The sequence below is a fragment of the Muntiacus reevesi genome, chromosome 20 (genome assembly GCF_963930625.1).
Source record: "Muntiacus reevesi chromosome 20, mMunRee1.1, whole genome shotgun sequence".
Lineage (NCBI taxonomy): Eukaryota > Metazoa > Chordata > Mammalia > Artiodactyla > Cervidae > Muntiacus > Muntiacus reevesi.
Genome location: NC_089268.1, coordinates 26,165,213 through 26,188,572, shown reverse-complemented (window position 1 = coordinate 26,188,572; position 23,360 = coordinate 26,165,213). Strand labels below are relative to the sequence as shown.

Here is a 23,360-nt window from a genome sequence, read left to right as displayed (position 1 = left end):
GCTTCTTCACCTGGCTTCTTCACCGGCAGTAAGGGGGTGTTCCAAGGGGATTGGCACTGCTTGAGAATTCCAGCATGCATGAGCTGTCGGATGTGGGGAGTGATCCCCTGCTGAGCTTCCTGGCTCATAGGGTACTGTCTCACCCTCACAAGAATTGCCTCAGCCTTTAGCTCGATAACGACCAGATGTCTCTGTTTGGCCAGTCCCATTCCTGCTGTTTCTGCCCAGGCCAGTGGGTATTTGTGGACCCACGGTTGTACATCTGGTGCTATGACCTCTGAGGGCTTAGGCGCAAAATGTCGGTATTCATCTCTTAAGGCTAGGAATAAGACATGTATCGGCTGTCCAAGTCCATCCGTGACTGACATTCCCCCAGGGTCAAAATGGATCTGAGCATTAACTTTAGTCAACAAGTCTCTTCCAAGTAGAGGGGCTGGGCATTCTGCTATCACCAAAAACGAATGGGACACCTGGTGGGTCCCCAGATTTACTTTCCGTTCCGTGGTCCAACAATATCTTTTTGTCCCCGTGGCTCCTTGCACTAAGCTGGTTTTCTTAGACATTGGTCCCAGTTTTTTATTTAAAACAGAGTGTTGGGCGCCAGTATCTACCATGAAGCCAACGGTTTTCCCCTCCACATGTATGGTTACCCAGGACTCGGGGAGGGGTGTCAAGTCTTGACTCCCCTAGTCACTGTCTTCCCCCGCATATAGAACTCGAGTTCCAGGGGAGATTCCCTCTCTCTGGGTTGTTCCTCTCTTCGGGTCCCTTTTAGGGCACTCGTTTTTCCAGTGCCCCCGTTCTTTGCAGTAAGTGCACTGATCTTTCTTTAGGGCCTGCCTTTTTGGTTTCTCTTTATCTCCCATCTGGGGGTCTTGAGGCTCCCTCAATTCTGTTCTCGCCTTCAACCCCGCAAAAAGAATCTGGGCTAGCTCCCTCTGGTTCTTCCGGTTTTCCTTCGCCCTATGTTCCCTATCTTCCTTCCTAATCTTCTCAGCTAATTCCCTTTCCTCCTGTCGAATTCGCTCTTCCCTTTCTTCTGGGGTCTCTCTATTATTTATTATCTTTTCAGCTGTTTTCAGTAAATCTTGTATTGTTTGTTCTCTCAATCCCTCTATCTTTTGTAATCTCCTCCTAATATCTGGGGCTGCCTGATTTACAAACGCTAACAGAACTGCAGCGCGTGACTCCTCAGCCTGGGGGTCCATAAGTGTATATTGCCTAAAGGCTTCCATCAGCCTCTCTAGGAAGGCTGATGGGCTCTCAGTGGGCTCTTGCCTTACTAAATTTACCTTCACCAAATTTGTCGGCTTTCTAGCTGCGGCCCGCAGGCCAGCCATTAGAGTCTGGCGGTACACTCGGAGAGGCTCCCTACCTTCCGCTCGCTCAAAATCCCAGTTAGGCCGCAACAGAGGAAACCCCTCATCCACGAGATGAGTCTGGGCGGTTGGTCTCCCGTCGACTCCCAGGACCCATTTCCTTGCCTCTGCCAGAATTCGCTCCCGTTCTTCTGTGGTGAAGAGCACCTGCAACAGCTGTTGACAATCATCCCAGGTGGGGTTGTGAGTGAACAAAATGGAATCTAAGATGTCAATGAGGCCTTGGGGTTTCTCTGAGAAAGGAGGGTTCTGGGTTTTCCAATTGTACAGGTCACTCGTGGAAAAGGGCCAGTACTGATATGTTTGCTCTCGGTTCGGGTTAGCTGGTCCCACTCGGACGGGGAGTGCCTGAACAGTGGATGAAGGTAACTCTGGGTCCCCAGGGTCTTGTCCACCCCTATCATCCTTATCACCCCTAATTCTCCTCCAGGTCCCCAATGCGGGTGCATTGGTCAATTCCCGCGGGCCCTCCCAACCCTCTTGATTCGCCCAGGGGAGTTCCTCTCCTCGGAGGGAATTGCAATGGGGGGGCATACGGCGGAGGCCTTATCTCTATTTCTAAATCTATCAGGTTCGGATAAGATGATTCCTGAAGGACAGGTTTTGGGTCCTCTTTTTTTTAGTTTCTTCCAGGGGGGTCTCCATCACCAGGACCTGTGAATTGGAAGAACTAGGAAGTTTGTGAACGAAAGGTTTTAACCATTTGGGCGGATTTTCCACCAGATTCTGCCAGACCATGACATAAGGAACCTAATCCGGATGGGGATGAGGAGCCATAATCCTTTTTTTTTACAGCCTGTATAATGGACGGTTGAAAGGTGCCTTCCGGAGGCCATCCAACTTGGAAGGCAGGCCACTCTGCAGAGCAAAAAGTTATTAATTTACTTTACTTGACTAGCAAAGACAAGTTATGTGTCCTGGCCCTGACATCTGAGAAATGGTCAGTCATAAGAGAGAGTGGGGTAGATTCCCCCTGACCCATGGCTAGAGTGTAAATGGTAGGGAAGAGAGAGAGAAGAAGTCACTGAGAACAGCTATCAAAAATCCTACCGGGAGTGGTGGCGGCCAAGAGGCTGGGCTTATGGTATGCTTTTGGTACTGTTTATGTGCCTGCGTCGTTGCACGGAAGTTTTCTTGCTGGGGGCAGGCACCCTAAAGGTTTCTAGCCTGTTCTGTGACCCCCTTATCCTCTCACGGGAGTCTTCAAGTGGCAGGCGCCCTAATGGCGTTTAAGTGCCTGTCCCATGCCTACACAAGGAATTTTAGGCCACGTCCTCAGTTAGGGATGTTGAAAGAGAGTTTCACCCGACAGGGCTCCCGTTACTGAGGCTCACTTATTGTAAGGCCTTCAGAGTCCTCCAGAGTGTAGCCCTGGCCGGGACTCATCAGTTGCCCCCACAACTGTTTGCCTGTTCACTGAAACTCTTGAAGAGAGTAGGAGTCAAAGGCAGATCAGAGAAGAAAGGGAGAAGGAGAATAAGTCAGAAGAGAGAATAGAGAATGATACACCAGAAGACAACGAGACCAGAGACAATGCTGGCACACACACAAACACGGAGGGGTGTAGACAAACACACACAGATAGACAAATGTTGGCCGACAACACAGTGCTGGGTTTTTGGGCCCCCTGAGTCCTCTTGCCTCCCAGTACAAGGTTCACCTTACTGAATGGCGTCCACTGCTCACCAGACTCGGGATCAGGAGAGGAACTCTCCTTCCCGCAGAGCCAGCTACCTTCCAGCGCGCTCGCTGGCCTCAGTCCTGCGCCGGCTGGAACGTCCAATCCGTTCCCCCTTTATAGAAAGCTTTCTCCTGTGCCAGATACCTTCTGCTTCTCAGCAGGGCCTCGGATTTACACTGGACTTTCCCGTCCTGCCTGAGCACCGGTGCTATATCTATCCTTCCCCTCTGTCCTGGAAGTGTTATCTTTACCTGGTCAAGGGATCCCGGACGAGCCCCCAAATGTTAAGCCCGCTGTCCGAATCCCCCAGCAGGAAAAGAGAAGACCTCCATGACAATGCAACACGCAAAGGAAGGGAAATTTATTGCAAACTCGAGCCAGGGCCCCTGCTGCAACCAACGCAGTGGTGCAAAGTCAGAGAGCTCCGAGCCCCAGTTTCCACGCACATTTATAGGGTGCTCAATTTCAAACATAAGCAGTGGGTAGTAGGCGCAAGCGGATTGGTTACATGTTTGCAAAGCAATTTTATTGGTACAAACTTTCACGCACAAGGGACTTTCCAGGGGACCTTCTCGGAGGTTTACTGGGTGTGTACTGATTAGCTGGTCTCTGGTGGCCTGTTGAGGGCAGATAATTACCCTACCCTTGGGAGAAACTGAAACGTACTCTTAGTTCAGGGCACCTGTCATGGTGCTAGTCTTGACAGTCTCACAGGTAGAGGGAACTGCTTGAGGGTAAAGGAGAAAGTCATTTAGGGCTGGTATATCAATGGCAGCACTGCCGGATGTTGAGGGTTTGAGGGAAAAGTTGGAATTCGCCCGTGGTTCTTGATGAAGGGGACCTGGGGGGGATCCCCTGCTTGGAGTTTCCCAAAATAGGTTTTCCTTCAAATATCAAATTTAGATTTACACTCTTTGGCCCAATGCATTCCTCTACAGCAGTGGGGGCAGACTTTTGGAGGTTTTTTGTTAACTTTCTTAGGGCAGTCCCTTTTTAAATGGTTCTTATCTCCACGTGTAAAGCATCCTTCATTTCCCTTTTTAAAGCAAGCTGCCATTGTCTCAACTAGCATTTGCATTTTTTGTTTCTGATCCTAGATTGCAACAAGCCTTCAAATAATCAAAAATAGTCCCTGTATCATGAATTGGGGCTATAGCCCTTTACATTTCTGATTTGCATTTTCATAAGAAAGTAATTTCTCTAGTTGCCTTTTAGCTTCTTCTCCAATTACTGTACAGGAAATAGCCATTTCTAATCTAGCTATGAAGTCAGCATACGTTTCATTAGGTCCCTGCAATATTTTAGTGTAGGCTGTAAGGGAGCTGTAGGCTCCCCTTGAGGAGTAATTTGATCCCAAGCTTCAAGGGCCACTGTTTTTAATTGATCATGCAACAAAGGAGGGCATCGTATTTGAGCTTCTATGGTGTCAAATTGCCCAGTGCCAGTTAACATTTAGGTTTGGGGGAGCGCCAGCTCTAGCGTCTTTGTTAGCATAATCTCTGACTATATCCTGAAACCACATTGCCCATTGAAGATACGCTCCTGGTTTAAGAAGAGCTTATATTAAAGCTCGCCAATCATTGGGAATAAAGGTTCTAATAGAAGACGCCATAGCATTTAGAATCTCTCTAGTAAAAGGCGAATGTGGGCCATACAAAGTTATGGCCTTTTTCACTTGTTGCATGTGAAAAAGGTTACTACCTTCATACTGAGGTGTGATTTGCCCTTGAGCGTCAACATTTCTTAAAACTGGAAAGGCAGAGAAACCTTTAGCTTCAGAGACTTGCGATTGCAAAGCCAGCAATTCAGAGAGCCTCTGTCGCGAAGGGGGTAGATTATTTTTGTTGAGAAAGGTGTTATCGGTTTTAATGTTATAAGGTGTCTTAAGGGACTCGTTGTCAGAATCATTAGGTTCTATCGAGAGAGACTTTGGGATATGTGCCCTCCGGCAGGGGAGGAACACTTGGAGCAACCGGGGCACGGTTGGTAGAAAAATCCTGAAATATCTAATGTTGTTCTAATTGGGCCTTTCATAAGGTATTGTCTAATTCATATTAATGTAATGAGTATTCTGCCTGTTGTCGAATATCAGGAGGGCTAGAATTACCTTGTAATGGCAGAATCGTGGCTTCAATGAGAGCCCACAGGGGCCAGAAATCTATCAGAATATTTTTCCCTGTCTGACAGCTCGTTCAATATTCTCTTTGACCCAATGCCAAATTTCTAAATCAACACTACCTTCATCAGGGAACCAAAGGTTACATTCAACCACTGTCTGACGGCAAGCCTCTATTCGCTGGTGTGAAACCAAAAATCCCTGAACTTTAAATAAGTGATAAAGTAAAGTAAAAAAGTGAGGGGGCTTTCCAGCCGATTGACCCATGTCTTAGTACTCACCGACCTCAATAGGCCCTCTGGGGTCACTCCGTCCAAATCCACGTGTACCAAGTCCCTGTTTCTGGGTGCCACTTGTTGGTCCTTTATTGGACCAGAACCTGGTGGTCCAAAGTCGACGATGAGAGAGTGAAAGAAGGAAAGAGGCTAATATTCCCTGGGTTACGCAGCCAGCTTTTGCGCTCCAGGGAATCAGCCAGAAAATAGAGAGAGAGAGAGAGAGAGAAAGAAAGAAAGAAAGACATGGGGACCCAAGCCCTGATGAAGCAAAGGTGTCTTAATCAACATGGTGTGGGCATATATACTGTCTTACAAGGTAGTTATTCTCAGCAAAGATAAAGATTAAAATTCCAGACTTACAAAACACAAGGTGATCCCTATTAAAGAGAGAAGAGGGTACTTATCAACATAATGAGAAACTAACAAAGGAAATGCCTGGATTCCTCAGCCCCGGGAAAGGGGTGCCTCTCCTCTTAATTCCTGAATATTCAGGAATTAATAAGGACCAAAGGATTTCTGACAGATCCAAAACAGCACACAGGAAGCCTCCTGTTAAATGCTTCCTGACAATGGAGAGTCTAGGTACGAGCCCTGGGGCTCTTCCATCCTGGGGCCTGGTTTTCCAGTTGGTATGTCGTTTCCATAGATACTGGGCATAGAGCTCAGAGTCCACAGTCCAGGCCAAGATGGAGTCCTGCTTTCAAGATGGAGCCTGTTCTGTCTGTTTCCTCCTTCAGATTTAGTAGTTAAAATAAAATACAGGATATCTGTTAAATGTGAATTTCTGATACACAATAAGTAATTTTTTCATATACTTCATACAGTGTTTAGAGCATACTTTTTTGAAAACTTATTGTGTGCTTAAATTTGAGTGTCCTGTAGTTTATCCACAACCTAATGTAAAAAAGTATTCCAGAGGCGCACATGCCCTTTAATGACACCAGCTCCCTGGTGTCCCCACAGTAGAAGTTTATTATCTGCCCTAGTCCTTGCATCCAATTCACGAAAACCTTACATTAAGTTTTTTCAAAGAAGTATAATTCAACAAACAGATGGCCAAAAGGTACATGAAAAGATGCTCAATATCACTAATTATTAGAGAAATTCAAATCAAAACTCCAGTGAGGCATCACCTCACTCCAGTCGGAATGATCATCATTAAAAAGTCTGTAAAAAATAAATACTGGAGAGGATGTAAAAAATAAGTCTTTTACTGTTGGTGGGAATGTCAATTGGTGCAGCCATTATAGAGAACAGTAGGGAGGTTCCTTAAAAAACTAAAAATAAACTTACCATATGATCTTGCAATCCCACTCCTGGGCATATATCCAGAGAAAACTCTAATTCAAAAAGATATGTGCCATGTTCATGGCAGCACTATTTACAGTAGCCAAGACAAGGAAGAAACCTAAATATCCATCTTCAGATGAATGGATAAAGAAGATGTGGTATATATATACACACTGAGGAAACCAGAATTGAAAGAGACACGTGCACCCCAATGTTCATCGCAGCACTGTTTATAATAGCCAGGACATGGAAACAACCTAGATGTCCATCAGCAGATGAATGGATAAGAAAGCTGTGGTACATATACACCATGGAATATTACTCAGGCATTAAAAAGAATTCATTTGAATCAGTTCTAATGAGATGGATGAAACTGGAGCCCATTATACAGAGTGAAGTAAGCCAGAAAGAAAAACACCAATACAGTATACTAATGCATATATATGGAATTTAGAAAGATGGTAACGATAACCCTGTATGCGGGACAGCAAAAGAGACACAGATGCATGGAACAGTCTTTTGGACTCTGTGGGAGAGGGTGACGGTGGGATGATATGGGAGAATGGCATTGAAACATGTAAATTATCATATGTGAAACGAATCACCAATCCAGGTTTGATGCATGAGACAGGGTGCTGGGGGCTGGTGAACTGGGATGACCCAGAGGGATGGGATGGGGAGGGAGGTGGGCAGGGGGTTCAGGATGGGGAACACATGTACACCCATGGTGGGTTCAATTCAATGTATGGCAAAACCAACACAATGTTTTAAAGTAAAATGAATAAATTAATTAATTAAAAAAAAAGAAGAAGATGTGGTATATATATAATAGAATGATATGCAGCCATAAAAAAAGAATGAAATAATGCCATTTGCAGCAACATGGATGTACCTAGATATTATCATATTAAGTGAAGTAAGTCAAAGACAAAGATCATATCATATGATATCACTTATATGTGAAATGTTAAAAAAATGAACTTATTTACAAAACAGAAATAGATCCACAGACCTAGAAAACAAACTTATGGTTACCAAAGGGGAAAGGTGGGGGAGAGATAAACTAGGAATTAGGGAGTAACATATACACACTACTATATCTAAAAGAGACAAGCAACAAGGATGTATTATATAGTACAGGGAACTATACTCAGTATTTTGCAATAACTGATAAGCAGAAAGAATCTGGAAAAGACTATATATATGTATAAAATTAAATCACTTTGCTATACACCTGAAACTAACACAACATTGTAATTAACTATATCTCAATTTTTTTCTCATGGTTAAAAAAGCTGAAGGAAAGAAAAAGTCATACTTCAAAACTTCACCCTCTGGCAGAGTGGGTCCAACAACTTGAAATTTTGGGTTTAATCTTTAATTGGGAACCTTGAAAGGCACATATTAACTAATTGTATCATGATAAGGGAATGACTCATCATTTTTTTTTTTTTAAATCTAGCATGGAATCTGCAGCTCTGAACCCTGTAGGAGAGCTTTTTCCCTGACTGGGCTCTTGTCTTCTTGAAAGAGGCGGAGTTAGTCAACTATAACAGCAGTTTATAAACACAAGTGGACCTGCCATTAAGGGGCTGAGCCAAGTGGGAGACAGACAGTCCTAAGGTAAGTACTGATTTTATATGTCAGTATAATGTTCCCGGAGCACAAGAAAAACTCTCTTTTGTACTCACATCGTGGCTTCTTAAGGGACATTTCAAGTTGTTTAGTCTACTTTTGTTGGATATAGCTTTACAGAAGTGTAAAAGTAAAGACTAAAATGCTAAGCGTGAGAACTTAGATCTGAGAAAAATTCATGATGTGAAGAGAAAAAAGAACGATAGCATTTTAGACAATCGGAGAATACGACCAATGTGAATGAGAGAGTAGATGTTTTTGCTGAAGTAAGTTTCTCCGTAGACAGTCAACACACAACAGGTGCAAGCTGTGGTGTTGTAACTATGTGGGCTGTGAAGACTGAAAATTAAGATATATTATTATAGGAATAAGTCTGAATGTCAACAGAAACTCTGTGCTGTGATTAGCCAGCTGGCAAGTCCCCTTGTTTCTCTGGGTTTCAAGCAACTCTTGGCAAACCTCCGTAAGTGGTCTGGATGGAAAACTAAATAATATGGGAGCAGAAACTAGCTTTTAAAAAGCACAGACATTCACCTGGCTAGAAGGTACAGGGCTTCTCCAGGCGTTCAGATGGTAAAGAATCTGCTTGCAATACAGGAGACCTGGGTTCAATCCCTGGGTTGGCAAGATCCCCTGGAGAAGGAAATGGCAACCCACTCCAATATTCTTGCCTGGAGAATCCCGTAGACTGTAGCCCACCAGGCTCCTCTGTCCATGGGGTCGCAAAAAGTCAGACACAACTGAGCAACTAACACTTTCAATTTCAGAAGGCACAAGTCGTTCGAATCGGAATGCAGGAGTGAACAACGCACTGTTGTAAGTACTAATATTGGGGGAAAAACAAAGGCCTTAGAAGGTTTGAAGGAAACTTGTTAAGAGGAGGAAATACGCATACATGTCAACCAGAAATAAGGTGTTGAAGAAAGATCAGTGAAGGGTCTGCATATTCAGGTAAGGAACCAGAGGTTGGAGAGAAGGGATCTTTTTCCATCAGGTGTTGAGAGTGATGAGCTCCTGCTGTGGCTGGGACCCATGCAAAGGGGGTGAGGGATGGGGCAGGATAGATTCCAGGGAGTCCAGAACGAGGAGTGAGTGGGACAGGGCCAGGCCTGAGCAGCAAGGCAAGGTAGGGTGCAGGATTCAAACAGCGGCCAGCTACAATCTTGGGGCTGCCAAAGGGCAATATGCTGAGACATATCTCCCTGAATCTTTGCCAAAAACTTCATGCCATCCAGGTTAACTAGTCGGTGATTATCACTAATATTTCACACAAGCCAAATAAAAAGAGAACCAGCATGACTTAGTTGAAAAAATCTGAATATGTATAAATACTTATTCCTACAAGACCTTTGAGTCAAAAGGTAAATAGACACACGCGCTGCCCAGTATGCTCGGAGACTTGCCCATCTCCCAGGAACTGGGAGCAGGAGCGAAATTTCCTGGTCCCTATTATGAATTTTTTATACTTTAATTTTTTCAACAGCCTTCACTAGTAGATATAACTGTATTTTAAAAGAGAACGTTGAGGTAAAGAGATTAAACAACTCCCCTGAGTGTATGTACCTCATAAGGAAAGCAGTTGGGCTTTGTCTCTAAGCCTTCCTTCTCTCGGCTAAGAAACACTATCACCAGGGCCCTGCTCCCCACCAGCTCCCAGGTATAGCTCCTTCAGTTCACACTGGATTATCCCAGGATACACTCCCTTTCGGTTTCACAGGCGACGCAGTGGTAAAGAATCCATCTGCCAATGCAGGAGACGCAAGAGACATGGGTTTGATCCCTGGGTTGAGAAGATCCCAGGGAGGAGGGAATGGCAACCCACTCCAGTTTTCTTACCTGGAGAATTCCATGCTCAGAGAGGCCTGGCAGGCTACAGTCCATGGGGTCACAAAGAGTCGGACACGACTGAGCGACTAAGTGCCACGTGTGTGTGTGTGTGTGCGCGCGTGCACACACACACACACACACACACACACATTCCTTTCAGGGAATATAAGCCTACCTCCTTGTGAAGGTCAAATATAGTTATACTAGTGCTCAATTTACTCATAGTAAGTTTTTAGGGTTTCAGGTAAAGTAAGGTATGTTTTTATGCATTTTTCCTCATATCAGTTCAGTACAGTTCAGTCGCTGAGTCATGTCTGACTCTTTGTGACCCCATGGACTGCAGCACGCCTGACTTCCTTGTCCATCACCAACTCCTGGAACTTGCTCAAATTCATGTCCTTCTAGTCAGTGATGCCATCCAACCATCTCATCCTCTGTCGTCCCCTTCTCCTCCTGCCTTCAATCTTTCCCAGCATCAGGGTCTTTTCCAATGAGTCAGTTCTTCACATCTGGTGGCCAAAATATTGGAATTTCAGCTTCAACATTCAGTCCTTCCAATGAATATTCAGGACTGATTTCCTTTAGGATTGACTGGTTTGATCGTCTATTTGTCCAAGTGAATGTCAAGAGTCTTCTCCAACACCACAGTTCAAAAGCACCAATTCTTTGGTGCTCGGCTTTCCTTATGATCCAACTCTCACATCCATACATGACTGCTGGAAAAACCATAGCTTTGACAGACCTTTGTTTGGCAAAGTAATGTCTCTGTTTTTTAATATGCTATCTAGGTTGGTCATAGCTTTTCTTCCAAGGAGCAAGTGTCTTTTAATTTCATGGTTGCAGTCACCATCTGCAGTGATTTTGGAGCCCCCCAAAATAAGGTCACTCACTGTTTCCATTGTTTCCCCATCTGTTTGCCATGAAGTGATGGGACTGAATGTCGTGATCTTAGTTTTCTGAATGTTGAATTTTAAGCAAAGTTTTCACTCTCCTCTTTCACTTTCATCAAGAGGCTCTTTAGTTTTTCACTTTCTGCCATAAGGGTGGTGTCATCTGCATATCTGAGGTTATTGATATTTTTCCCGGCAATCTTGATTCCAGCTTGTGCTTCCTTATATCAATCAAGCCCCTAGGAATCAGCTAACAGAAAAGGAACTCGTGAATTTAATGTTTCCTTCTCTCCCATTTAACTGTTAATTGACTAATGAATTCTGAATGGGAAACAAACTAATATTGAGGGTCTCAGAGATCAGCAGAGAGAGGGCATACGTGTTACCTGGCTGGGGTGGGAGCCCAGACCAGATGTCAGAAGGTGTCTTCAAAGGACCCCAGTGCTCACAAAATGAGTGAGCTATGAAAGTAGCTTCAGCTCTTTGAACTTGAGTTTCCTCCTCCTGACAATAGGATACTAGAAACTGTTTCCCAGAGTTGTCCTAGGGGTGGACACACTTGCTAGATATTGAGTGTGAATCGGGAACACACATGTGTGACTGATGGCAAGTCACTGAATCTCTCTAGTTCTCATTTTCTGGGGACCAGGACGTTTATATCACATTTGCCCCAGCCTTCAAAAGATGAAGAAAGATATTATAAGAAACATATGATAAAATATTATATAAGTTAAAAATTCATTTCCCTTTGTAACTGATCCTTCGACATTGGATAAGGGAGCTTAGTGTGAGAGGGAGCTTAGTGTGAGGGGGATCTGTGACTTCCACCTCACAGCGACACCTTCTCAGAATTCTGCTGAATCACAGCTCCTCCCTTCCCCATGATAAGAAAAGTACAATATACACAATCTCCAACTTCCAGACAGATGAGATAAATAGGTTTCCAAGGGATCCTTTATTTTCCAAAGGTTAGACCATTGATCTCACATTAAAAATGCAGATATTGAAAACATTTGATATCTAAAATTCAAGTCGTGTATATTTTTCAGGAGATGATTATTGGGTAAAGAGAAGTATATTTTTCCCCAAGCTCCATAACAACAAAATTTTGCAAGAGAATCTTAGCGCTTTCTAAACATTGGGATATGCATAGAAAATGCAGCTGTTTGTCCATACATCCTGGCTTTGGGACTCCTGCTTTTAATGAGTCCTGTATGTTTCCATTCACACTCATAATAGAACTAGTTCTGTCCAGAGCCTTTGAATTTCATTCTCTGGTTCCCTGCTATGTCCTCCCCTTAGGCAGGCTGCTGTAGACCAAGGGCTTTTAAATGTCATTGAGTAAACCCAACCAAAATATCTCTTACCATTGCAATGACCAGATAACTGTGCTTTCCTTTACCCATACACACATCAGAACTAAAATTTCATGGAATGATGCTTACCTCTTGAACATAGAAGGCACTTTGATATTTCCTATTTCTATTTTTTTCTACTTTAAAAATTGGTGGATGTCATAGTCCACTGAAGGATTGTCATGCACATTTGGAAAAACACTAATATGGAAAAATGAAACCAAGTTTTGGCTTCATATAGAAGTAGCTTTGAATCCCAGGTCCACCACCTACTTTGGGCAAGTTACCCTAGAAACTTCAACATTCCCAACTGAAAAATGAGAGCAACGACAAACTTCACAGCAGGTGATTTTGGGAGGGTTAAATGAAGATAAATTTGTGACAATGCCCATCACATGATAGACATTGAACAGATGTCTGTTCCCTCCCAGATGGTAAAGTTCATGCAGCAACATCCCTTGTTCTAGATAGAAGATGTACCAAGAGAGGTAGAATCTAGATCTGCAGAAAATGGAAGGACTTAGCATCCCAAGTGTGTGGAAAGAATTAGGATTTTTGAGCAACAGTTAACCAAATTGATTTCTAATTTCAGCTTTTGAACAAATGCAGTGTAACAGCCAAGGAGCTGGACATGGCCGCTGTCTCCACCGCCCCCTCCTCCCTCTTTGAAGCCCTCTGGCTCCAAGGCCCCTTCCTCCCAGGGTCCCAGGGCCTGCATCTGTGTAGGTTCCAGCCTTGTTTTCATTTTAATCCTAGGTGTGGATATCCACATCCATCACAAACTGGATTATGACTGTGAACATGTCACTTAACCTCTGAGCTTTGGTATTATTAACTAAAAAAACCACAAAAACTATTTCATGGGATTGTTGTGAGGATTAAACATCCAAAGGGGTTAACAGTGGGGCAGGACCATTAGGAGGTTTTCAGTAAATACTAGTGCTCAGGACTTCCCTAGTGATCCAGTGGCTAAGACTTCATGCTCCCCAATGACTGAGTTCGATCCCTGGTCACAGAACTAGATTCCACATGCTATAACTAAGGAGTTTGCTTGCCACAACTAAAGATTCCACATGGTGCAACTGAAAAGAAGATCTTGCCTGGCACAGAGAAGACCCGTTACAGTCAAATAAGTGTATTAATTAAAAATATATATATACTAGTTCTCTAGCTCTTTCGCTTTCTAATACCCACCCATCATCCTTACCACAGACTTACCTCTTAGCCTGCCAAGACAATCAGATTTTACCCAGTGGAGACTGGAGAATGGCTTGATACAATTTTCCACGATTGGTTAAAGGAGGTGATAATTTGGACCAAGGAAGACATTCCAGGGACTCTTCCAACTCTGCCATGAAGGAGGTCGACACTTCCTCTGCACTGTTGGTGCTGTTCAGCCATATGTCATAAAGTGCATTTGGCTTCTGTGGTTTTATCCTTGTTCATTCATTCACTTACTCATTCATTCATTCATCAGTGTTCAGAGAAACCAGGAGACTGCCATCATGGCGGGGAAGCCCAAGTTACACTACTTCAATGGACGCGGCAGAATGGAGTGCATTCGGTGGCTCCTGGCTGCAGCCGGAGTGGAGGTAGGTTTCATCTCCAGTTGGATATAAACTGACAGTATCAAACTATTTTTCTGACGTAAGCTAGAAGACTTTTCTTTCTAAATGACCTGTTGTTTTCATTAAAGAAAATTTGTTAGCTATTAAGAGAGAAACAGATTTGTCCTGATGAATTATTAAATTTTCTTTCTATCAAAGAGAATAAACAATTAGAATAAACTTAAGAAACCAATCACATTGTGTGGTCCTAAGTTAGAATTTGATTTTTAAACTTGTAAAATATTATGTATGACAGTTATACAATAATTAGAAATGTGAACATTAAATATCAATAGATAATTCAGTAACTTTTGTTAATGTGTTAGGTATTATAATGTACTGTGTTACTTTTAATAGTTTCTATATTTTGGAAATGCACACTGAAGTATTTAAATGAAAAAATGTGATAGCTGGGATTTGTTTCAAATTCTTACAATGGGGAGGGGGATAAGCATATAGATGACTTACAATTGGGTCATTGAGCTGATGATTATTGAAGCTGGTTAATGGATACCGACTCAATGGACATGAGTTTGAGTAAACTCCGGGACCTGGTGATGGACAGGGAGGCCTAGCGTGCTGCAGTCAATGGGGTCTCAGAGTTGGACACGACTGAGCACCTGAACTGAACTGAATGGATACAGGGATAAATGAAACAGATGCAGTTCCTGCCCTTGGGCATCTTACACTCTAGTGAGGATGCAGACAAGTAGATGGGTGATTAAAAGGGGGGTGGGCGCACCTAGAAGGACACGCAAGCATTTTAGAGTTACAATGCCATATTCCCAGCTGCAAATTTGCAGGTTTCTGTGGGACTCTGTTGCCTGCTGCCCTCTAGAGGTGTCACTGAGAAAAGCACTTCTCAGCCCAGGTCAGAGGGACCCAGCAACTTGGTGAGGGTTCCCTGGGGAGGGAGTCCTGGGCAGACTCTGGAGATTCGGTCCCTTAGGGGAGAGCAGTAAAGGAGGGCTTCAGGTGAGGCAGGGTTCTGCAAAGGGAATCTCTAGTGTGCTCCCTTAGCTCCTAACAACATGTTTACCTAAGCCTCAGATAACACTTTCTCGATTGCTTCATGCTTGATCCATTCTCAAGTGTGTGAAGAAACAAGTACACAAAAAAATTCAGGCAGTGTCATTCTAGGTTGTTTAATTTCTAATAATCAACAACCAACAGTTTTCATTGTGGTCCAGCCTTGGGGTTCAAGGATGTGTTCAGAGTTCCTGGGCAGGATAAGTTCAACACAGGAGGGTGCTGAGACGCTGAGAACATCCAGGCTTCCTCTTGTCCAGCCCAGCCTGACGGAGGGAGATGTAGACTGTACAGACTGACCCTGTGAGCTCATGAAGATCCACAATAAACTGTTTAGCAAGTTAGAAACTCCCAATTCCCAAACTCTTCACCATCAAGAATCTACACATGAAAGTCATTCAGTCATATCTGACTCTTTGCAACCCCATGGATTGTAGCCCACCAGGCTCCTCTGTCCATGGGATTCTCCAGGCAAGAATACTGGGGTGGGTTCCCACTCCCTTCTCCAGGGGATCTTCCCGACCCAGGGATTGAACCCAGGTCTCCTGCATTGCAGGTGGATTCTTTACTGTCTGAGCCACGAGGGAAGTTCCAAACCATCAAGACCCCTTTTAAAATATAAACTTGAATGGAAGGAGGTAATATACAGCAGAGGCCCCTGGTGACACCTTGTGTGTCACTGACCCCATGGATACTCCATGCTGGGGGACAAACAATACCCTGTCCTAACCTTAAAGGAAGAGAAAGGCTTTCCAGAGATATTAAAACTCCATAACTAGAACTTGCCATCCATTTACTCCAGTGACATCCTCCTGCCAAATCATGTCTAATGATTGACAGAGATGGAGACAGTGTGGAGGGGAACTGAACAGGCAAAATAAGCAGTTATGTGCTGCAACCCACACTTTTATCTTGGTGGCTCTAATCTGAATTTCCAAGAAACCACAATCATTGTCCTCCACCAAACTTGGAAATCTTATCTTCAGCATAGCACCAGACAGGGGACATTCAAGTTCAGCAATGAATGCTATGGAAGGAAATAACGAAGACTCATTGACTGTTTCTGTTTTTCAGTTTGAAGAGAAATTTATAGAACAACCAGAAGACCTGGATAAGTTAAAAAGTGGTAAGACCAAGAACTAAACTCCTCTGACGGCAGTATCTAGTAGAAGTCTTCAGTTGAGGTTAGAACATTAGCAATGCCTTGTGTGTGCATGGTGGGTGTGCATCAGGGGAGTGGGAGAAACGTGGTTAAAGGTAAGGTCTGGGGCTCCTTGAGGAGGTCTTGCGGCTCACCCAGGACTTAGAAGGGCTGGAACTCGAGTATTTGCTAAAGGAGCCAGCCCCAGTGCCCCGTGAATGCCCTCTCTGGGCTCTCTCTGCCTTTCTGCACCGTGAGTGACCGTATCAGTTCAAGATGCCACACAGCCCTCCCATCCACAGTCAGGAAAACACACGCATCAGAGAGAAGAGAAGAGAAAGAGGCCCAGCCGTTTGCCATGAGTCCTTTTTGTTAATGGGTTTGAAAAGGTAATATTGTAGCAAAATTGCAGACTCAAATAACCAACTGATGTTGACATAGTTTGAAGTCCAGGTGAGCATGCGAGGAGGGAGATAAAGCACAAGGGCCAGCAGCAATGGAGTTAGAAAAAGAGGATGACCCCGTGCACTGTCTGCTGGTGGGATTTGATGAGCATACAAAACACCATATGTAGGAGTCTCTCTTAGAACTGCCCTTAATGCCATGAACCACAGGAAGCTTCCTTTAGAAATATCTCATTTGACTTGGCAACTGGCTAGCAGAACCTCTCCTACATTGTTCCTAAAAAATCCATGAAGGCAAGTCAAATACATAAAATAAAGACACATCCCATGATCTGGATGGGAAATAGAAAGTGAAATTAAATGACAGATTGAAAAGTAAAAGGGAAATTGATAGGAAGGACTACAGGAATCTAAAAGCAAAATGTTATTTCCACTGATATTTTACCAAGTAAACATTTTTGTTTCCTTTTATGTCTTCAATCATTTCAACAAAATTTTTGATTCATAAAAAAATTTCAGCTTAATCAAACAGCGTGGCTCATCCAACATCTCACTCTATTTCTTTTTCTTCTTTCAAAAGATGGGAGTTTGATGTTCCAGCAAGTGCCACTGGTTGAAATTGATGGGATGAAGCTGGTGCAGACGAGAGCCATTCTCAACTATGTTGCCACCAAATACAACCTCTATGGGAAAGACATGAAGGAGAGAGCCTTGTACGGTATCTTTTTTCTGTTCTTTCTTCTGTGATTAATAGGAACAATTTAGGTGCTTCCCTGAGTGAGCAGGATATGCTCACAGAGATCATGACCAACAGCAGTATACATCTTCATGGTGTAACTGAGGTCCAGTACTCCAGAAACCTATGAGGGAAGAGTAAACTTGAATTGGAACCAAGAATTTATGTAGGACTTCCCTGGTGGTCCATGGCTAAGACTCTGCATTCCCAATGCTGGGGACTCAGGTTTGATCCCTGGTCAAGGAGCTGGATTCCACACTCTGCAACTAAAAGTTCCCACATGCCACAACTAAGACTTAGCACAGTCATATAAATAAATTAAATAAATTCATTTTAGTATATTTATGTAAGAGGATGTGGACCATGGATATAGAACGGTGACAGAGGTCTCCAAACACGGATGGACTATGAAGCTGGAAGGATGGTGGAACCATGATACCAGAAGCTCAGTCCCCTTTGAGCTTAACACCCACCAACAGTTAGAGACAAGGGACAAAGCATCTGAGTGTCTAGAGGATAAAGCCTTAGAAGGGAAGGCCCTAGAGGAGATGATTTTTAAGTTCCAGAAATTATAAGAATGATGACCAGGAACCTGATTTATCAGTCTTTTATATGAACTGGTTGCTTGACAAAGGTTAGCAGATATTGAGCCCAAGATGCTAGTGTTGTCTGGAACATTTGAATATGTCTATAGCAGCCAGAGGCTTCCCTCATAACTCTGTCGGCCTGCAGTGCAGGAGACCTGGGTTCTATCCCTGGGTCAGGAAGATCCCCTGGAGAAGGAAATGGCAGTCCACTCCAGTATCCTTGCCTGGGAAATCCTGTGGACAGAGGAGCCTGGTGGGCTGCAGTCCATGGGGTCGCAAAGTCAGGCACAACCGAACAACTAACACTTCACACATAGCAGCCTGATTTATTCATTGCAGCCATATTTGGGGGACATCTCCTCTGTGTTGTGATGGAACCGTATGATTGAATCATGAAATGTGGCAGTTACTCAAAAAATTATACATAGAGTTACCATACAACTCAGCAATCCTCTATTAGGAATATACCCGAGAACTAAAAATACAATCACAACTAAAACTTGTACACAGAAGTTCATAGTGCTGTTGTTCATAATGTTCAAAAAGCGGAAACAACACAAATGTCCATTAACTAGTGAATGGATGAACAAAGGCAGGCATATCCATACGATGGAATACTACGTGACCATGAAAAGAAATGAAGTCCTGATCCATGCTACAACATGGATGGAACTTGAAAACATTCTCTTATAGAAAGAAACCAGACCCAAACAATACATATTGTAGGATTTCCTTTGGCACATTCAGGACATTCCTGGTCATAAAACCAAAAGCAGTTTAGTGACTGCCAAAGCTGGAGACAGGAAGGAATGTTGAATGCCTGAAAAAAAAAAAAAAAACAAACAAACTCAGCATCTCTTTTGGGAGGGATGAAAATATTAATATTTTAGAATTAGAGTATGATGATGGTACAGAATCCTGAGACTTTGAACAGTTTTACACTAGAAAAGGGTGACATTCTGGTATGTGAATTATATTTCAACAAAGCTTTTACTTAAGAACACTCTTGCAGGAAACCATCTTTGGAAGAAAAACAACAAAATTACCTGGAATATGCACTGTGAGAACAGAATGAAGAAATGTACTATTGCAGGGGATACTTTGGGTAGAATCTTGAGAAATGCAAGCAAAGCCAGAGTCCAGCAACAGTATATGGAGAGCATTGTGAAACCATATTCTACGGGAAGTAACTGGAAGAAGTGCTGGTATTGGGCAACTAAATGAGCCTAGTGTTATAACAGGACAAGAGAGGGAAAAGGATGGGACAGGGGCGGTGGTGCCAAGATTCTCTCTCGATACAACTGAGGTGGTACTAATGCGTCACACTAACTGTGGACAGACCACACCACAGCAGAGATGGCAAACCCAAGTGTGGTCTCGTGGTTACCCGCCCTGATTCCACCCTTTTCTCTCATTCTTGTGACTCTGGATGGGTCACTAATATGCTCTTCCTATATTTGGCCATGGGTATAACAAAAATATTAGACATATATATCTATCTAGATGATTTGTTTTGGAATGAAATGTTAAAATTAACTTTTAAAAATCATAACTGTATGACTGGCATAGAAAGATGCACCCAATGGAGGTGAATTACTTTGCTGTTTCTTGATGCCCTACTCTTAGCCCATCTAAAGTGTAAAACCTAAGGCAGGAGATATCTGACAATTTGGTCATTTTGTCTTTTCAGGATTGATATGTACTCAGAGGGTGTGGCAGATTTGGGTGACATGATCATGCTTTTGCCACTGTGCCCACCTGATCAAAAAGATGCCAAAATAGCTCAGATCAAAGAGACGACAACAAACCGTTATCTCCCTGCATTTGAAAAAGTGAGTGGACTGTTCAGTACTTTTGGCACTGAGATCAGAGGACAAAGGGAAATAGTGCCTGGCATTGCTAGGGCATTGGCCTTCACCTCTGCAAGACTATCTGAATACTAATGTGGATAAGAAATATCTAAACAGATATGGGGGTGGTGGGGTGGAGAAGAAAACACAGAGGAAAAGTTATTCAGGAGAAAACAATCTACAAATTTTGGGGACATGGCTCTCAGACTTTTAAAGAAAGTCATACAAAACCAAGAAATTAATGTTCCATGATTACACCTAGTATACATCTTAGTAGTAATGTTTTTCTTTAAATGTAAGAGAAGAACATTTCATGATTAGACTACCTTAAATCATGCTAAACAGAAATCACAAACTGAAAAAAAAAATGATTGTAAGAGATACAGGAGGCTTACATGTAAATAAAAAGCTTAACACCAACACTGTCATCTTTATAAAATTTCAATCATTTTTTCATTAACTTCACAAGTATGAATTTGTTGCTTATGTGTCAGGGGGAGCAGAAGGTCTGAGGTCCCCACCCACCCAGTGAGGGGCAGAGGGGGACGTGGGGCTGGGTGGGGGGCAGGGGAGGAGCAGGGTCCAGCCTGCCAGGACCTGTGCTCCTGACCTGACCCCTCCATTCGCCAGGTGCTGAAGAGCCATGGACAAGACTACCTGGTGGGCAACAAGCTGAGCAAGGCTGACATCCACCTGGTTGAACTGCTCTACTATGTGGAAGAGCTGGACCCCAGCCTTCTGGCCAACTTCCCTCTGCTGAAGGTGAGCTCTCCCACGGCCCTGGGGGGCCAGCCACACCCGCCACCTCGGCATCTTCTCTCTGGACCCTGGGACTGGGATGCTAGGGTCCACACTGTGTCGTTTCCTCCCCTCAGCTCCTGTCCTCCTCTCACATGCTGGTCTCTCTCTGCCTGTCTCTCTCCCCCGCTTAGGGCAGATTGGTTCTGACTTGCCTCACGGATTACCATTCATATTTTCTGTCTTTACTTCCAGCCTAATTTCCTTATATTTTCATTTTCCTGTCTTGATATCTGACACATTTCTCTTCCTCACACTGCACTCGAGGGTGAAGCTGCAGGACTGATAAGTAGGAAGTTCAGGAAGTTGAATGGAGCCTCGCACTAAGAAATCTCTGGGGGAGATGCTATCGGGCTGTCATCTTCCTGTCTCACTGGGTGTCTGTGTCCAGTCTCCTGCTGGTGCTGAAGGAGGGGCCTTGGTGGCCCTTGTCTAGGAGGGTCTTGGGGTCCCTGACTTATGTCAGTGATGGGGCTGGTCTTTAGCTGCACTCTGAGCTGAGCTCTTGTGGGTTGCAGGGCCTGAAAACCAGAGTCAGCAATCTCCCGGCCGTGAAGAAGTTTCTGCAGCCTGGCAGTCAGAGGAAGCCTCCCATGGATGAGAAAAATTTGGAAGAAGCAAAGAGGATTTTCAGGATTAAATAAAGCAGGCAGGGCTGCCCATGACATATAGGATCACTCTTCTGAAGTTCTCCAGCAATGAAGTACTTTACCTAAATGGAGATCTTGGCTATTGTGGAACTAATAAACTTTTTCAAAGTATAGTTGATGATTTAATTAGAATGCAGATTTAGTTGCAAAATCAATCTATTTTGTTTTGATCACATATAAAATCATGATCTCCTCCTAGAATGTGTTTCAGGCCTAAACATAAATAAAGGGAGAAAAAGTATCATGGACTGTTTGATCTGTTCAAAAAAGTTATGCATATACCAGCTATCACTGTCAAAGTGAGTCAAGTAGAAATTTTCATCTGACGTGCTTGGTGTCACAAAAATAGCCTTTTCTTTTTGCATTTTGCTGCCCTTCTGATCCATAACCTAAACCTTTTTTTTTCAGACAACCTCTTTCCTTCACATTATCAACCCCTTTTTCTATTCAGTATGGAATCTTTAATTTATATCTAATATGGAACATTCAGTATTCCAGGAACATGATAACTAAGGATAAACAAACCAGATATAGTCCCTGTCATCAAGGAGGTTACATTAGTAAGAGAAACAACAAAATGGGCAATTCTAATCCAAAGCCATGCCTGTTGAGTATCATTCCTGGGTAAGTTGTGACATAAACACACAAAAAGATCTGTTACAAAGTTATTTGCATTTGGTCTTTGATCCCTACATCATCCAGCATTTTCGTTTTCATGGAGATATACTACATATGTGTGTGTATTTACATACACATTTAAAAAATATATTTTAATACATATTTATATTTATATAAATGTAAGTAGATATTACTCTGAATGTCTTGGGGGGATTGGATCAAGATTTGAGCTATTATAAATAGTGTTGTGTTCACAGCTCAGTTCTGTCCAACTCTTTGCAACCATACGGGCTGTAGCCCACCAGGCTCCTCTGTCCGTGGGCTTTCCCAGGCAAGAATACTGGAGTGAGTTACCATTTCCTTCTCCAGGGGATAGTCCCGATCCAGGGATCAAACCCTGGTCTTCTGCATTGCAGGAGGTTCTTTACCATCTGAGCCATCAGGGAAGCCCATTATATATAGCAACTTGTCGATTTTCCAAAATCTTCTGGAAAAACAAATCTGTATCAGAAACCTTCTTCCAACCAGAGCTGCTTGGACAAGGCAGCTTTGAGTCAGCACAAGGTTAGTTTGTGTTGACTATGATCCCCACAATCTTTGTTCACCTCCCCTCTGCACTCTACAGCTATGTTTGAATATGCTGTCTTTTGAAACTTTTAACATAGTTGCAACATTCTAAGGCAACAGGCCAGACAAACATATCTCATTTAAAAAAATTTAGACTTTGACTCAGGAATTGATAAAATCTTCTTAAGGATTATGGTTCCAATAAACCATATTTTAAAAGCTTTTATTCGTTGTTTTATTTAGTGAATGTTTACTGAGCACCTATTTTGTTTCTTTGATCTTTCAAGGCACAAAAGATGCTATGGTACATATAAGAGCATTTTCCTGCTCAGATAATGAATAAATAAATAAATTTTAAAAGTTAATTATGCTTAATGATGAATGCTATTATATAAGGAAATAAAAGAGCAATGTGACGGATAGTGATGGTGCAATGGTTAACTCTAAAGGAGTGCTCAGAGCAGACTAAGTCCTTACTGACAGGAAAAAGCCAGCATGAGAAGACCCAGGGTAACAGGATCTGAACAAGAGGGACCAGGGCCTTGGTCAGGAACAACTTTGGTGTATTCCAGGCACAGTAGGCAGGCAAGCATGGTGGGAGGCATGGTGAGAAAGTAGGAAAGATGAGGTCAGAGAGATAGGCATGGGTGTGTCTGTTATCTCCTGCTACATAACAAACCACCCCCAAAGTTTAGTGATGTTGAGCTGACCAGTTATTACCTGAGACAATTTCTGAGGGTCAGGGATCTGGTAGCAACTTAGTTGGGTGATTGTGGGTCGGGATCTCCCAGGAGGCTGTAGTCAAGCGCTCAGCAGGGTCTGCACTCATCTGAAAGCTTGACTGGGGATGGGGGATCCACTGCTGACGTGGTTTACTCACAGCTGCTGGCAAAGACCTCCTTGTCCACCTCTTCATGGGGCT

At 43.3% G+C, this 23,360-nt stretch overlaps 1 protein-coding gene across 3 annotated transcripts; it reads left to right on the top strand.

Annotated features, from left to right (window-relative positions):
• The first annotated feature begins 4,011 nt into the window (after positions 1-4,011).
• GSTA1 (glutathione S-transferase alpha 1) lies at positions 4,012-21,508 on the top strand. Of its 3 annotated transcripts, XM_065913381.1 has the most exons (8): positions 8,294-8,367; positions 9,147-9,195; positions 13,929-14,043; positions 16,162-16,213; positions 17,213-17,345; positions 19,646-19,787; positions 20,436-20,567; positions 21,122-21,508. In XM_065913381.1, exons 3-8 carry the CDS (start codon positions 13,957-13,959, stop codon positions 21,245-21,247), a joined length of 672 nt encoding a protein of 223 aa, XP_065769453.1. In that variant the 5' UTR covers positions 8,294-8,367; positions 9,147-9,195; positions 13,929-13,956; the 3' UTR covers positions 21,248-21,508. The 3 variants fall into 3 exon arrangements, with proteins under 3 accessions (XP_065769454.1, XP_065769452.1, XP_065769453.1); XM_065913382.1 differs by lacking the exons at positions 8,294-8,367; positions 9,147-9,195 and adding an exon at positions 4,012-4,020; XM_065913380.1 differs by lacking the exon at positions 9,147-9,195 and having other exon boundaries at positions 8,216-8,367.
• The last annotated feature ends 1,852 nt before the right edge of the window (positions 21,509-23,360 follow it).